Source organism: Leucopleurus acutus (assembly GCF_964270905.1).
Source record: "Leucopleurus acutus genome assembly, chromosome: 11".
NCBI classification, from domain to species: Eukaryota; Metazoa; Chordata; class Mammalia; order Artiodactyla; family Delphinidae; genus Leucopleurus; species Leucopleurus acutus.
Window position 1 is genome coordinate 12,773,626 of NC_139152.1, and position 16,976 is coordinate 12,790,601.

Below are 16,976 nucleotides of genomic sequence, written 5' to 3' on the forward strand. Positions count from 1 at the left end.
GACGCAGGAGAGACGAGACCAGCCAAAGCAGAGGAGAGGTGCTGTCAGCCTAAAGGAATGATTTGACAGAAACGGAAAGACTTTCTTGCCCAAAATTATTAGTTGGGTTGTTAAGTGAAGTACAGAGGCATAGACTAGAGCAGTTAGAGGACACGGTCTTGGGACCAAAAGGGAGCCCAAGACCCAAGCAGAGAGAAGAAGCAGGATGTGGACCAAAGTTTGAGTGGAGCATAGACATGGTGGAACCTGCCCACAAGACAAAACCTCGAGTCAAACCAGCTTCCGCCTTCCCTCTTCTCATTTTCCTTCTCATCCTCCCTCCTTCTCTACAAACCTTTTTTTTTTTTTCCAGTTTCTAGCGTATTGTTATTGATAAAAGTAGAGAATGGTAAACTTTGTCTGTGAAGTAGACCCATGATGGAGAAATGGCAGTGGATCTGGGTGTCAAGCAGTGGATAAGCTTCTACAAGCCATTTTTGAGGGACTCCTCCCATCTTTCCATTTACTTTCTCTTTACCTTTTCTCTTTCACTCCAAATGCCCCCCCACTGCCACCACCGTGCTCCTTGGCTCTCCTTGCCCCTCGCCCCTTACCCCTTACCCTCGCCCCTTACCACAGTAAGCCCTTACCTCGCCCCTCCTTTCCTCACCTCCTCTCCTTCTAAACCTTTGTCCCACTGATAGATCTCTGCTCCTTCCCAGTTTTCTTTCTCTTCTCCTTACCATTCTCCTCCTCTCCCTGATGTTCATTCTTCTACTTCCTGGGTCCTTCCTCTGACTCTCTTTCCCCTCTCCATCCTGCTTTTGCTTTTTCTAACCCCATTTTCCTCTTAATGAGATGAGAACCAGCATCATCAAGTCCAACTTTAAGGTCAACGCACTGCCAAGACAGCAGGGAAGGATCACCCCACCCCGCCCCTGTTTAGCTGTTTCTTTTGGAAGGGTGGCAAAGTTGAATGAAAAAGCTTTTAACCAGGAGTCCTTCTCCCTGCTTCTGCCCAGGGTTCTCCAGCTTAGTAGCCCTGAGATCTTGAACTACTCATTTGACTGTCTCAGCCTGGGCTCTCTGTGGAGTTCCATCTGGAGTGTGGGGCTAACGTTGTCCATGTCTACCTTAACCATCAACCCAGCAAGATGACGCATAAGAGTATTTAGGGCGTCTTAAGGGTACAAGGCATTGATGTTATCATTATTAAGTAAAACAATTAAAATTTGAATGTATTATCTGGGAGGTATAATACCCTCAAAAAGCAACTAAAATCTTAACATAATCTATCAGGTTAGCTAATCGACAACTTTGAACAAATATCTATCATTTACTTTGTATTTGCTAATAGGGCATAAGACCACAGATAGATGATATAAGCGGAGTAATTTGCAGCAAGATGAAGGGAAAGGTCAACTCTGTGGACCCTGTCAAGGTGGAAAGGCTTGGGTTAGGTGACAGTGCGGCATCCTGAAGAAGCTCAGGGAACAGGTTGGCATGGGTAGGCTCTAGAAGAGATAAGCAGCTAGAGAAAACCACAGGAAATAAAACCGAATTCTTATTCAAAAAAAAAAAACAAGGAAGAAGGTGAGCACTTCTGCTACTGATACAGAAACATAAACTCAGATGTGTTACTTGATTGTCCTGAACCATTTTGCTTTGCAAGGCTCTGAACACAACTCTGAGAGAGAGAGAGGGAGAGAGAGAGAGAGAGAGCGCTCTGAGAGCTCCCTGGAGAAATGTTTCCTGCCAGGACACTGCCTTTGCTCTGGGAAGACAGTGCAGCACAATTCCTTACACTTGTAAAGCTGTTTAAACTTCCATGTTTCTGTAATCTGTAACATACTGTGTGTCAACCTTGTGATGTAGGTATCACTCTGATTTTTCATAGATGAGCATGTTCTCAGAAGAGTTAGGTAAATAAAGTAAAACTATAATTCGAACAGGTCTTCAGACTAATCCTTTGTTTTTTTCCATAAACTGGAGTTTTCTAGAAACAACACATATACCTGTGAGTGTATGAGTGTGTGTATATGTAATATTTTACTGCTAAAGTAAAAGCCAATTAAAAATCTAGAGGTTTCTCCTATCCTCAAGGAAGTTTAATATATAGGGCTCTCTTTTTAATTATAATATATCAGCGACTGGTAACTTTAACCAAAAAAAAAGAGTGCTAACCTCTGAGAAGTAAGAAGAAAAGTGCAAGAAAATTGTTCATGTTTGAGAAGTATGGTGTTAAATGCTATATGACACCTATCAACAAGATTTTTAAAACATACCTTTCTTTGTATTTGACAAAGCCCGGTGCAACTGGATGACTTTGACGCCTACATCAAGGATATGGCCAAAGACTCTGACTATAAATTTTCTCTTCAATTTGAGGTGAGTGAGTAAAGTTTTTCCTACCCTCTGTGGGCAGGGGAATTGGCAGCCTTGTACCAGTGTCATTCCCCTGCTCACTAGGCAGTGCTGGTGGTGTGGTTCATAATGGACCGGATGGTAACTGGGCTTGGGGGTACCTAATGTGCTGGTTCAGAGCCAGGATGTCAACCCTTAGTTAGGAGGTCAGGGTTTGGGTGGCACGAATGAAAGAAAGAAGAGAAGAGATGCAGGTACTGGGGGTGCTGGGGTGAACAAACATGGTAACAGGAGAAGTTTTCAATGGTAACATTGAAAACCAGGGGGATGGAAAGTGCAGGGAGAAAGCAAGCTGAGGATTGAGACCTGGAGCAGTTTCTCTTTCAGGGGATTTTTAGTGTGTTTCTCATGCCACTTAGGACACAGTAAGGGTGGATGATGGATGAATTGGACCCCTTTGTCTCCTGAGCATATAAGAGCCTGGTGTCTCTTTTGCCGTAGGACTCTTGGCATTCTACTGCACATGTCTTTGTGAGGTTTTGTTTTCTTTTCTCGGAGAAATTGGAGAAAGAGAGTTACACATGCTTTGGGTAAAAGAGGAATAAAATTGGCAACATCTTTTTCTGAAGCACACGTATTTCTTTGATTCCGAGAACATGTGTCAGAGTAGATGGAAAAGGGTCTAGGATCTCAGTAGTGTGAGGGATACAACTGGTCCTCAGGTTTTCTTCCCACACATTTCACAGCTCAGAACACAGTCTGGATAGCTTCCCATTCTTCAGGCTTCCAGCAAGGCTCAAGGAGACCAGGGAGAAGGGAAAGATAAAGTGACTTTTCTAAATTATGTCATTTTTTTTAAAGCCCCTCAGCTGCTTTTCCTGTGAAACACCAGGTGGTAGAATGTAGCTGCTCTCTCCTCATTATCCATATTCATTTCTTCTTTCCTCACATCAGCCAAGGACAGCTTTGTTCTGCAAGAATCAGCAGGAATCCTGGTACGGATATTCATTCTAACAGGGCATTTAAGGATGAGAAGGATCTTATACATTATCAAATACAAAGCCCCCGAACTATCACCTGTGTCATGAGAAATGTCACATAAAGCCTGGCTCAGTCATCCATTGTACGCAGGTGCATGAGAAATTATAAATGCTACACCAAATGCTATAGCTCGAAGAACAGAAACTCAATTTGAAATGGAGATCTATGGTGAGGATGGCATTTCAGAAGAGTATACCAACGAAAGGAGGACGCTTTTTATAAGAAAACATAAGCCCAAACTCAGAAGAAAATAAATATCTAGATAATTCTGATAAAAATTATATTGTAGTTGCACCTTCTATTTTTTACCTTTTTTTTTTTTTTTTTTTTTGCGGTACGCGGGCCTCTCACTGCTGCGGCCTCTCCCCTTGCGGAGCACAGGCTCCAGAAGCGCAGGCTCAGCGGCCATGGCTCACGGGCCCAGCCGCTCCATGGCACGTGGGACCAGGGCACGAACCCGTGTCCCCTGCATCGGCAGGTGGACTCTCAACCACTGCGCCACCAGGGAAGCCCAGCCACAGTCTCTTAATTCCTACCAGATGATATGACCTTGGTGCAGCCAGGGTCACTGCCTTTCCTGGAAGGATTAGGAGTACCCCCAGTTCATGTCATCAAACCCCAGTGTAACTATTACTGTGCTTCTGAATTGCATCATTATAAAAAGAAATTCAGTGAATCATTTTCTGGTAAAAAGAAAATATTTTTTTCAGTTGTGAATGACAGAAATACAATTCAAACTAGTTTAGACCAAAGAAGAAGGGAGTTTGTTCAAAGGATAACTAAGGTATCTCATATAATCAAAGGAAAGGTTGAATAGCTAAACCAGCTCAGTCTCAGGAATGGCTGGAATCAGGGGCCACACACCTGAAGAGACCCCCTCTTTTTATTTCTCATTTCTACTTCTCTCTTTGTCTTGGCCTCACTTTCTTTGGCTGCAAACCAACCTCTTTCTCATAGTGGAAAATGCGACTGCAATCAGCCTCGGAGTATCACACCTATGCTTGCCAAAGGGAGTCATTGACTGTCTTTCTTGTTTGTAGTTTAAAAAATAACAGGGGAGGATTCTGATTGGCTGGCATGGCTAATGATGTCTGCTCACACTGTCTGCAGCCCGGGAGGGCAGAATTACAGAAGAAAAGGACAGTTCTTATTGGTACCATGTGGATAAACCAGAAACCAAGAGCATTATACCCAGAGAGGACCACGCAATAAGTAATTAGATCTGAGCTTCAGCTGCTTCAAAAATGTGAAAAGTTGAATGGTCAATTTTATGACTAAATATTCAGTTTACAATATGCTGAGGGCTTCTATATATTCAAGGTATAAATGAACACATTCAAGCTTACTTCATAGGATTTATAACGCAGATAGGAATGTACCAAACTGAGAGTCCAAAAACCTGGATCCTCACTACTGCTTTGCCACTAATTAATACAGGAAAAAAATCAGTTTCTCATCACCTCAGTTTCTTCATCTCTAGAATGGGTAAGTTGAACACAGAGTGGTTCTCAGCTGGACCTGTACCAGGCAGTGCCCTAGGGGGAGTTTGAGGGGGTGTGGTCATCCTAATGGCTTGGGAGTAGTATTTAATGGGGAAAGGGACAGCAATGTTAAGTGTTCTGCAATGAGTGGGACAGTCTCACACAATAAAGAATTGTCCCAAGCCAGTGGTTTTCCATGGAGAGACACTGGACTAAATTGGGGACAAGGTTACCTCGAAGCTTTATAATTCTTACATATTAGTCAGGGTTCTCTAGAGAAACAGAACAGATAGGAGACATATACATTATATATATATATATATATATACACACATATATATACATATATATACATTTATACATATATATACACTTATATAATATATGTTAATTATATTATTATATAATTATATTATATGATTATTATATAATTATATTTTATAATATGAAGATCCTATATATGATAATACAATAGAAGATAGAAGCTGATAGATAGATAGATAGATAGATGGAGAGATAGATAGATAGATAGATGGAGAGATTTATTTGAAGGAATTGGCTCACACAGCTGTGGCAGCTGGCAAGTCTGAAATCTATAGGGTACCCAGGGATGAGCTGATGTTGCCACTCAAGTCCAAAGGCAATCTGGAAGTAGAATTCCTTCCTCCTCAGGAGACCTCAATCTTTTTAGGCCTTCAACTGAGTGATGAGGTCCACTCACATTATGGAAGGTCATCTGCTTTCTCAAGTCTACTGGTTTAAATGTTAATTACAGCTAAAAAAATACCTTCATCCAACATCTAGACTGATATTTGACCAAGCAACTTGGCGCTATGAGTAGCCAAGTTGACTCATGAAATCAGCCATCACTCCATGACCTGAAGACGTGTTTAGTAATTTTTGTTTATTTTAAGGATATTTTTCCATATCCCTTTGTTCTTAGAACATCATTGGTCAAATATGTAATTTATTTGGTGCCAATCCTGATGTTGTATCTCTGCTCTGGTGAGAAAATACAAATTACTCTCCAGACGTCTGTTTTAAATCACAGGCTCAGATTGTAGGTTTTGGACTAACATTTGCTTAAGCAGTGACCTAGTGGTCTGACTCACTTCCTTTTTCATTTGACAGCCTCCCAGGAATTGCCAACCTCCAACTCCACCCAACCGCACATCCTCAGGTTCAGTGTCAGAGTAACCCCATCTATTTTCAAAGACCCATTGTGCTTTCATACCTGACTTCAGGGTGAATGTCAAACCTTTCACGTGGCAGCCCTCAAATTTTCCTGAACTTGATAATTAATGGAGGCTTAAGAAAAAAAAATGTTTCTTGCTCTAATGGGACCCCAAGAGGGTATAGAGATGGCTGAATCAATTGGGCTAGCTAAATTCAGTATCGGACAGTTATTTGTTCTGTTTCTATTAATGCTTAATACCTGTATTCATGTTGACACTGACATGGAAAGATCACACTCATATTGAGACATTATGTCATTTATAAACATCATGCAAATTGAAACTGTCTGGATTTACATGTATTACCAGTACCAGTCATACATGAAGCTACACGAGTTGCTAATTTGCATTCACTGAATAAATTCCTTTTTCACTCTGTATCTGATTTCAGATCTGTTGGAAAGATTGATTATCCTTCTGATGAAAGTATACATCTTTTCTTAAGGAGGTTTGGGACTCGGGGATTAGATTCAGTTTCTCATTTCTATTGTCTCATGTTGAGAACGTTTCAAAAAGCCAGAATTTAGAGCTTGGAATCTCAGATCCCATAAGACATAGCACGTATTGTTAATTTTGCCATTAATTTCTGTACTTTGTGTTTGATCAGGACGCTAGGAAAGCCCTCACTACCTTTGTTTGGAGATGTGGCTGCATGGGTTAGAACAAAACTATATCACTTGCCACATAGTTCATAGGAGATGATCTTTGATTTCTGGTAGTAGCTCCCATTTGTAGCTGTTTTTGTTTGCTTTTTAAACCTTAACTATTTATTTATTTATTCTTTTCTTGGCTGCGTTAGGTCTTCGTTGCTGTGCACGGGCTTTCCCTAGTTGCGGGGAGCGGGGGTTACTCTTCGCTGCAGTGCGTGGGCTTCTCATTGCAGTGCCTTCTCTTGTTGTGGAACATGGGTTCTAGGCATGAGGGCTTCAGTAGTTGTGGCACGTGGGCTCAGGAGTTGTGGCTCACGGGCTTAGCTGCCCCGCGGCATGCGGGATCTTCCCAGACCAGGGATCGAACCTGTGTCCCCTGCATTGGCAGGCAGATTCTTAACACTGCACCACTAGGGAAGTCACTGTAGCTGTTTTTATTTGCGTTTCAGTCCAGTTCCCTGGAGACCTACCTGCAGCATTGCTGAAATAAGTCAACTCACACCCTCTACAGCAGTTCTTACAGAAGGGGTCTTACTTTTTTCCCAGACCTGAGTTTCCTCTGCTCTCATTCCTCATTGCCTAAGTTTTGGTCTCTGTTTCCAAGTGCCTGTACTAGTAATTTGTCTAGTGATTGGAACGTTACCCATCCTGGAGCCCAGGGCCCTACTAGCTATTGCTAGACTGTCCTGAGGTTGAGATCCTTCTTACCCAGTATTACATCAGGTGTCCAAGTTTCCCATTCTTCCTTCAGAGTACCTGTTATAGGTGTCGGAGCCCTAATTGCGTAGTTCTCCGGAATGTGAACTTATTTGGAAATAGAGACATTGCAGATGTAATTAAGATGAGGTCATCCTGGAGTTGGGTGGGCTCTTAATCCAATATGTCTAGGGTCTTATGAAAAGATAGCCGTGTGAAGACACAGAGACAAAGAGAGAGAATCCCATGTGATGACAAAGGCAGAGATTGGAGTCATGCACCTGCAAGTGAAGGAAAACCAAAGATTGCCAACAAACCATCAGAAGCTAGGAAGAGGTGTGCCCCTGCAGGTTACAGAGGGCATATGTCCCTGCTGACACCTTGATTTCAGATTTCAAGCCTTCATTATTATAAGATGATAAATTCCTGTTAAGCCAGCAGTCCCCAACCTTTTTGGCACCAGGGACCGGTTTCGTGGAAGACAATTTTTCCACGGCCTGGGGGTGGGAGTGGAGGTGGGGATGGTTCAGGCAGTAATGGGAGCGACGGGGAGCGGCAGATGAAGCTTTGCTCGCTTGCTGGCCCGCCGCTCACTTCCTCCTGTGCGGCCCGGTTCCTAGCAGGCTGTGGTCTGGTACCGGTCCGTGGCCCAGGGGTTGGGGACCGCTGTGTTAAGCCACCCAGTTTGTGGCACTTTGTCATGACAGCCCTAGGGAACTAATACAGAACATCACTAAATACCTTGCTCTAAATCCTTTCTTCTCCCTTTGCGTTTACCTGAAAAGTAACCAGCCATTGCCCTATCCCATTGGACCTTTCACTGGCCACAACACAGGTCACATTGTTTCTCCCGACTTGTCCTGTAGTCTAGTCATCTATCTCATCTGATTCTAACGTCCAACCTCATCTGAAAGTAAACAACAAATGCTTATCACCTGTTGACATTGTTACAGACTCTAAAGCCAGAATACAGCTTGTGCTCTTCCGAGAAGATGTGGTACATGTTATGGAACGAAGGTATACCCCACCTTCCCAAATTCATATGCTGAAGTCCAAGCCCCAGTGTGATGGTATATTTGGAGATGGGGTCTTTGGGAAGTGGTTAGGGTTAGATGAGGTCATGAGGATAGGGCCCTCATGATGAAATTAGTGCCCTCATAAGAAGAGACACTAGAGACCTTGCTTTCTCTTCTCCCCAACCCCACCACGTACACACAAAGAAGAGATCATCTGAGCACACAGTAATACGGTGGCCATCTACAAACCAAGAGAAGCCTCATAATGAAACCTACCTTGCCAGTACCTGATTCTTGGATGTCCTAGCTTCCAGAACTATGAGGAATAAATTTCTGTTTCATCCACCCAGCCTAAGGTATGTTGCTATGGCAACCCAGGCATACAGCGCATGCGTTTGTGCCCCACTTTTCAAGACCGTATGCTTCAAACACAGCCAACACAACACATACTGCCATTGGCTTCAGTGACTGTATCGGTTTCCTAGGGCACTGCCACAACAAATTACCATAATCTTGGTGACTTAAAACAACAGAATTGTACTCTCTCACAATTCTAGAGGCCAGATGTCCAAAATTAAAGCGTTCGCAAGGCCATGCTCCCCCTTTGAAGGCTCTAGGGGGGAATCCTTCTTTGCCTCTTCTGGTGGCCCTGGCTGGGCATCTTTGGCTTATGGCTGTATAGCTCTAATCAATGCCTCATCCTCATATGGCTTCTCCTCTTCTCTCTTTTATAAGGACACCCAGATAATACAGGATGATCTCATGATTCTTAATTACACCTGCAAAGACTCTTTTTTCCTAATAAGATCACATTCACAGGTTCTGGGGGTTCCAACATGGACATATCTTTGGAGGGATTATCATTCAACACTATGGATGACTATGTAACCTGGAAAAAACCCCACAATGATAAATTATATTAGAAACAAAACTGGCAAAACAAAATTCAAAAATGACTTATGTTGGTTTCAGGCCATCACCTCATACTTCGCCTTCATGAAGATTGAAGCCTCTGGAGTTTCCATGTGGTTGGAAAAAAAATAACTGCAAAGCTACTGGGCTGGAAACTTAGTATTTGATTTTCCACTTAGTGACAGGCTGAATTACAAAAGATTGCAAGGCATTCTGTGTATACGTGCCATTCCTGCTTTGCTACAATTTAACTTTGGCAATTTACATTTACAGTATTCAGCCAATTAAGTCACTCTTATCAACTGAGGGCATTTACAGCAGGGAGGCAACACACAATTAAAGTTCTATCAGTTAGTCAGCTTCCATATGTGCTCCAGCTCTCAGCCTCAATCTGTTTCCACGGTTTCTTTTGGTACCGGAGGGCTTTCCCTGTGGCTTATCCGTCTGTCCTCAAAGTGGGGCTTTACTGGGGGAGAGTTGTTCAGTTAGCACAAATGGCAGAGGAGGGAGAAATTATGGAGTCAGGCAAAGCAAGACAAACAAAGAATCATAATGGAAGCATGTCACAATCACGATCAATAGTGCTGCATTAATATTTATTGAGTTTAATCATTCCATTTGATAGTCACTCTATACCAGTGAGGTATGGAAAAATTATTAGCCTTATCTTACAGATAATTAAACTGATGTTAACGAGAGTTGAGATACTTTTTCAAGACCCTGCAGTTTATAAGCGGTCCACCAAAATAAGCCAGATGTTTTGACAAACTATCTATAAAGACACTCCCCAAAGGAGGTAGATTTCCAAAATATTTTAAGCAATGGAAGCATCATTTAAGTACACTTATAGCTGCCAAGAGGAGCTAACCTAAAAATAACACTGATTTGGTTGAAGTTTGCTAAAAATAAATTTTGTTTCTTATAAGAATAATATAATCAGTCTTTGACAACCCTTTAAAATGGAAGAAACAGTTATAAAGGAAAAATGACAAGCTTCTGTTTAAGGGCATTTGGCAAGCAAGGGTTTTGCCCGAGATGAAAAAAAACTTCTAAATTTGTAAACTGAAGATCAAAGTCAGCATAGTTGGTCTTTTTTTTTTTTAACATCTTTATTGGGGTATAATTGCTTTACAATGGTGTGTTAGTTTCTGTTTATAACAAAGTGACTCAGTTATACACATACATATGTTCCCATATCTCTTCCCTCTTGCATCTCCCTCCCTTCCACCCTCCTTATCCCACCCCTCCAGGCGGTCACAAAGCACCGAGCTGATATCCCTGTGCTATGCGGCTGCTTCCCACTACTACCTTACGTTTGGTAGTGTATATATGTCCATGCCTCTCTTAAGATTGACTTCGACTTGGGCCAAGAGCTCGCAATTTTGTGAGCTTGGATAGCCAACAGTGATGAGAAATCAAAGGAAGAGAGAAATCTGGACAATTAGATCAGTTCATCCATGTTGACTGCAGCTTGCATTCCAATGCCATTAAACACACACACACTAAACTACCAAAGAACTTCTATGTGGATGTAGCAGACATCCCAAGAACTGGGTGTCTACAACATTTGCTTTGTACGGGCACTTGAATCAAGATACTGAACGCACACACACCAAAAAAATTCCCTGCTCAATCTCTCAAAACATCATCAAATGTTTCCAACTCCCTTCAAAACTCTTTCAAAGACTTTCCAAAATTCTTCCCCCAGAGAAGTATTCCTCCAGCTTATGATTCTTTAAGGTAATAATTGGGAGGAATCATGAAGAATAGTGTCCCATACACGTAAATTAAATTTCCAGCAAGTGGTGTCTCTACTTGTTCACTTAATAGTCTTACAGAAAAATGCATACTATATCTGTAACCCACAGACTGTTTACTAATATTGCCCTCAGATTTGTATGGGATTTGCTGCATTGGTCATGCGCTGCACAATTCCAGGGAGCACCATTTACGTAGACCACAGAATAATTGATGACCCCGGAGAAATCCAGGTGGCTTGACTCCAACCCCTATTTCCTATCAGACACATGTCATAGAAGCTTAGAAACCCCCTTTTCCAGTAACATAGATTTTCTGAAGTATCTTTGTAGTCTGTTTATATAAAAATTGCTTTATCAGTGCACCTTCTGATAATAGAATTTATAAGAGTAATGATACACACAAACAGATACTTGGATGTTCCTATTTTCATGGAAGGGTTTGCCTACCCACTACTGCATCATCCTTATTTTGAGGGTTTATTACCAGATTTTAGTGACTGTCAATCCTATATCTTGTAACGTGGAGAATGTGCCCTACTTCTTGTTCCTCACTCTCTCCTTTTCTACCTTCTCAAAAGCTCATCGCCTTCAGGAGAAATACCTACAATTCCTCATAGAATAGGAAATATTTATGCAAACTGCACAAATTTCGGTTACCTTGTACCTCCAAAAATCTGAAACCTACTTCTGTTTTCAAATTCTCCATACTCCTGAGTGTACTGCACATAATTCTTACCTTCTCCAAGTGATCACTTAGCTATCCAAGGTCTTTATGTGTTGCATCAGTCAGCTATTACTGCAATAATGCTATATAAGAAACGACCTCAAAACCTCAGTGACCTACAACACTTTTTTTCTCACTTGTGGCTCTGTGGGACAGAGGAGATCATTCTACTTCAGGCTGTGGGTCAGAGTCAGGTCTGTTCCATGTGTCTTCTCGTCCTGGGGCCAGTAGCTTTCCTGGGCATGTTCTTTGCAAGCAGATGGCAGAAGCACAAGAGAACAACCAAGCTGAACAAGCGCATTTAAAGCTTCTGATTGGACGTGAGTTCTACCAACTTCACTGGCCAAAAGCAAGGTGGCCACAGTAGGATGGAGAAGTACACTCTGCCCCAAAAGGGAGCCACTGTGACAGCGTAGAGCAAAGGGGGTGTGATAATTGTGATCATTCTATGAGAGGCAGGAAATGAAGAATAATCCAGTACGAGCAATAAACCGATGTGAACAAGAATGCAATCCATACCATGTATGGGAATCTCAAATCTATTCTCTGTCGTTTACAGGAGTTGAAGTTGATTGGACTGGATATTCCACACTTTGCTGCAGACCTTCCACTGAACCGATGTAAAAATCGCTACACAAACATCCTACCATGTAAGAGTGTCAATAATGCCGATCCTACTCATGTCTTCCAAAGGCTGAAGGGCTGTTACTGAAGAGTAATCAGTTTCAGGGACCTCTGGCCAGACCCAGTAACGGTCTGTTATCTTCAAAGCCATCTCTGTGATTGCACTGATCACATTGGTGTTTGATGTCATTAGATCCTGTCATATGTAGGAAAATTTATTAATTATGCTTTTAAATAAATTGTATCTGAACAGAAAAGACCGACCATTTGGCTTTTGGGAGATCAAAAAGTATTCGCCAAATTAGGGACAAGATAATCTGTGCTCATAATCTATTTTCAGTCAATTCATTGACAATGGAAGGAAGCAAATGGAAAGGGAGGTAAGGTGTGAAAAAACCTCTCTTCTTACTTCTGGCAAGTTCTGCCATTCCTTAGCATTTTGTAATAAAAGCAACATTCAAAGAACAAAATAATGCCATTTGCAGCAACATGAATGGACCTAGAGCCTGTCATACTGAGTGAAGTAAGTCAGACACAGAAAGACAAATATCATATGATACCGCTTACATGTGGAGTCTAAAAGGGTACAAATGAACTTATTTACAAAACAGAAATAGAGTCACAGATGTAGAAACAAACTTGTGGTTACCAAGGGATAAGGGGGGGAGGGATAAATTGGGAGATTGAGACTGACATATACACGCTACTATATATAAAATAGATAACTAATAGGGACCTATGGTATAGCACAGGGAACTCTACTCAGTATTCTGTAATGGCCTATAAGGGAAAAGAATCTAAAAAAATGAGTGAATATATGTATATGTATAACTGGTTCACTTTGCTGTACAGCAGAAACTAACACAACACTGTAAATCAACTATACTCCAATAAATTTTTTTTAAAAAAAGCAACAAAGAAAAAGTAATATAAAGTACTTACAGGACAATTAAAATACCTTCCAATATAGATTTAACTTTCCTCTCTGCTACACTCTAGGGGGAGCTGGGAAAGAAGGGAAAAGTGCAAAGCTCTAGAAAAAGAACTCCCTCCTTTAAAAAGGTTCTTGACAAAATTAAGTAGTATTATCATTACAACACCTTACTTCTGTACACGTTTCAGGATTTACTTTTTTCATGTGAAGTCCGTTTACAAAAAGACCATCAACTCCATCTTCTCTTCTCAAGGCTTCCCAAAAGTAGTGAATTCTCTGGATGTCCCTGAGTGAAATGGAAATCCTGTGTTTAGGCTACATTCTATGGCCTTCCACGTAACCTACCAAATATTTTAGTTCCTGTACATATTCTCCACAATCCCCCAAAAACCTGGAGACCACTCTTTCAAGGACAGGAGGGCTGAGGGGAGGAAATTTTGGTGGGGAGATATTTATATATTTATTTAAACCAGAAGCTAAGATTGAGATAGGCTAAAATATTGAGCTAAAATGAATTTTATCTACCTAGCCTATCACTGACCGATTTGACTTGGTTCTGAGTACAGATATTGGGTACAGAATTGTCCTGACAAGTCTTCCTTCCACTCTGATTTTTTTTTTTTCTGGTTCATTTGTTTTGTTTTATATCTGTTAATCCCGCACTCCTAATTTATCCCTCCCTACCCATTTCCCCTTTGGTAACCATAAGTTTGTTTTCTTTTTGTGAGTCTGTTTCTGTTTTGTAAACAAGTTCATTTGTATCTTTTTTTTTTTTTTTAGATTCTACATATAAGTGATATCACATGATATTTGTCTTTGTCTGACTTACTTCACTTAGTAAAATAATCTCTGGGTCCATCCATGTTACTACAAATGGTATTATTTCATTCTTTTTTATGGCTGAGTGATATTCCATTGTGTACATATACCACATCTTCTTTATCCATTCATATGTTGATGGACACTTAGGTTGCTTCCATGTCTTGGCTACTGTAAATAGTGCTGCCATGAACATTGGGGTGCATGTATCTTTTTGAATTAGAGTTTTCATTTTTCTGGATATATGCCCAGGAGTGGGATTGCAGGACCATATGGTAACTCTATTTTTAGTTGTTAAGGAACCTCCATACTGTTCTTCATAGTGGCTGCACCCTTCCACTCTGACTTTTAATATTTTTCTCCTTATGCTTTACAGATGACTTTAGCCGAGTGAGATTAATCTCCATGAATGAAGAGGAAGGTGCAGACTACATCAATGCCAACTACATTCCTGTAAGTAATCAAAATTAAAAATTTTAAAAATCAGGCATCCAAATTCTAACCCAGCCAGAGGAAGACTATTAGGGCTTCAGGGATGTGTCAAACAGTTCAATAGAGAGCCATTCTCCACTAAGCACTCCCACTCTAAAGAACAGTTTCCATTATTCCATTTTAGAATAAAGAATAGGGAAAAAGGGCTTCCCTGGTGGCGCAGTGGTTGAGAGTCCTCCTGCCGATGCAGGGGACATGGGTTCGTGCCCCAGTCCGGGAGGATCCCACATGCCGCGGAGCGGCTGGGCCCGTGAGCCATGGCCGCTGAGCCTGCACGTCCGGAGCCTGTGCTCCGCAACGGGAGAGGCCACAGCAGTGAGAGGCCTGCGTACCGCAAAAAAAAAAAAAAAAAAAAAAAAATGAATAGGGGAAAAAAGAAGCCCAGAGACTAGTAATATACAAATTTCTCTGAAAAAGATTAGTGAAATTGAAAGTAGATCATTATACTAAAGATCATCTTTCTTGTGCTTAAATGTCAATGTCAGCAACCAAACTCAAAGGGCTCCACCTGAGCACCTGTGCTTTTAAAATGTATCTGTAAAGACAGTGGTTGTTATTGTAAAGACGTGTGGGTGATTTCTAGGCTTCCCCCCCAGAATGTGTCCAATCGTATGGATTTATACAGCCAGCTACTATGACTTCCTCCTTGATGAAAAAAGGAGAAAACATTTCATACACGCATGATCCCTTGCCATTTTATCCCCAGTAAATTTTCAGTTTTTTCTCATTTGTGTGAAACAGCATTTGGTGTTGACTGTAGCTCCTTAGGTGACAACTTTGTCACTTACCTTCCAGGGATACAACTCACCCCAGGAGTATGTTGCCACACAGGGGCCTCTGCCTGAAACCAGAAATGACTTTTGGAAGATGGTCCTACAACAGAAGTCTCAGATTATTGTCATGCTCACTCAGTGTAATGAGAAAAGGCGGGTAAGTGCCTAGTGGGGTCAGCCCCGCTTAGCAGCGAAGCCTGTACCAGCCACTGCCATGGATTAAATGCCTACTGTCTCTTGGAAACTATTCCACTTGCTTCATTCTTCATCCTCACAATAATCCTATACAATGCTTCAGAGGCAAGTCATTCGCTTTCCCTAAATGAGTACAGACTATTTCCTCCCTAGCCTGTTTGTTTTAAAAGGTTGTGCTATTGTCCCCTCAGGTGAAATGTGACCATTACTGGCCATTCACGGAAGAACCCATAGCTTATGGAGACATCACAGTGGAGATGATCTCAGAGGAAGGGCAGGATGCCTGGGCCTGTAGACACTTCCGGATCAACTATGTAAGTCACAGAGTGTGGGTTCCGGAGCTGTTCCCACGCTGAGGGAAGCCCCAGGGTCAGGAGACCAATCCCCCTTCATGAGAGACCATGAGCACCTCAGACATGGCAACATGGCTTCCTCCAAGAGGAAAATCCCAAGTGTAATGTGCTTGCTTCCTAACTCCTCGAGAATGGTGTGGATTAAATACTTATCCTGGAGAGCCTGAGGAGATGGAATCAGAAGGCTACACCGTTCCATCTCAGATTTCAGCCAGGGTCACAGAAGACACGGTGACCCACTGCTCACCAGGCATGACTGAGGAGAGAAGTGTTGTCATACTTATAGTAACCATATATGGGTATATTTAGGATATACAGGCACCTGCATTATAAATTAAAATTTAGTTTTAGATGTAGTGGTTTGGGTTTTATTTCGCTTTGTTGGGCTTTGTCCCTTACTTTGTTGTGGTTTGGTTTTTATTATTTCTAAGCTACTTCTGGACCTTAGTAATCATGGTTTCCTAGCTCTTTTGAAATGCTATTGAATTCTGATTGTTAGAATGTCAGAAAAGTCTATTTTTTCCTGTAAGGACTGCTACATCTCTGCTGACAGGCAGGCTAAGTTTTACTAGTATTCTCCCCTAAACATGGTCTCTGTTGAGGACAAACTTAATACTAAAGTCCTCATTACAATGTGCTTCTCTGCTTAGAAACAACATTTTCTCACAGTGTAGACCAGAGGATGAACAAAAGACCCTGCTTCGTGAAGTCCATGAGCTAAGAATGAATTTTACCTTTGTAAAAGTTGGAAAAAATTAAAAGAAGAATAATATGAAATATTATATGGACATTAAAAAATTCCAATTTCAATGCCCATAAATAACATTCTATTGAAACCTAGCCACAGATTTGTTTACTGATTTCCTATGACTCTTTCTGTGCTATATCAAGCTTGAATGGTTGCCACAGAGACTGTGTGATCCACAAA

General features: G+C 41.5%; 1 protein-coding gene across 2 annotated transcripts in view; it reads left to right on the plus strand.

The window, feature by feature from the left end:
- PTPRO (protein tyrosine phosphatase receptor type O) overlaps positions 1-16,976 on the plus strand; it is a gene marked incomplete at both ends in the record, with an annotated part of 224,795 nt that overhangs the window by 195,696 nt on the left and 12,123 nt on the right. For both annotated transcript variants that reach the window (XM_082850493.1, XM_082850494.1), the window contains 5 exons: positions 2,286-2,367; positions 12,418-12,508; positions 14,612-14,688; positions 15,523-15,657; positions 15,887-16,009. In XM_082850493.1, the coding sequence (XP_082706619.1) occupies positions 2,286-2,367; positions 12,418-12,508; positions 14,612-14,688; positions 15,523-15,657; positions 15,887-16,009 (508 nt within the window). The remainder of the gene's footprint in view (positions 1-2,285; positions 2,368-12,417; positions 12,509-14,611; positions 14,689-15,522; positions 15,658-15,886; positions 16,010-16,976) is intronic.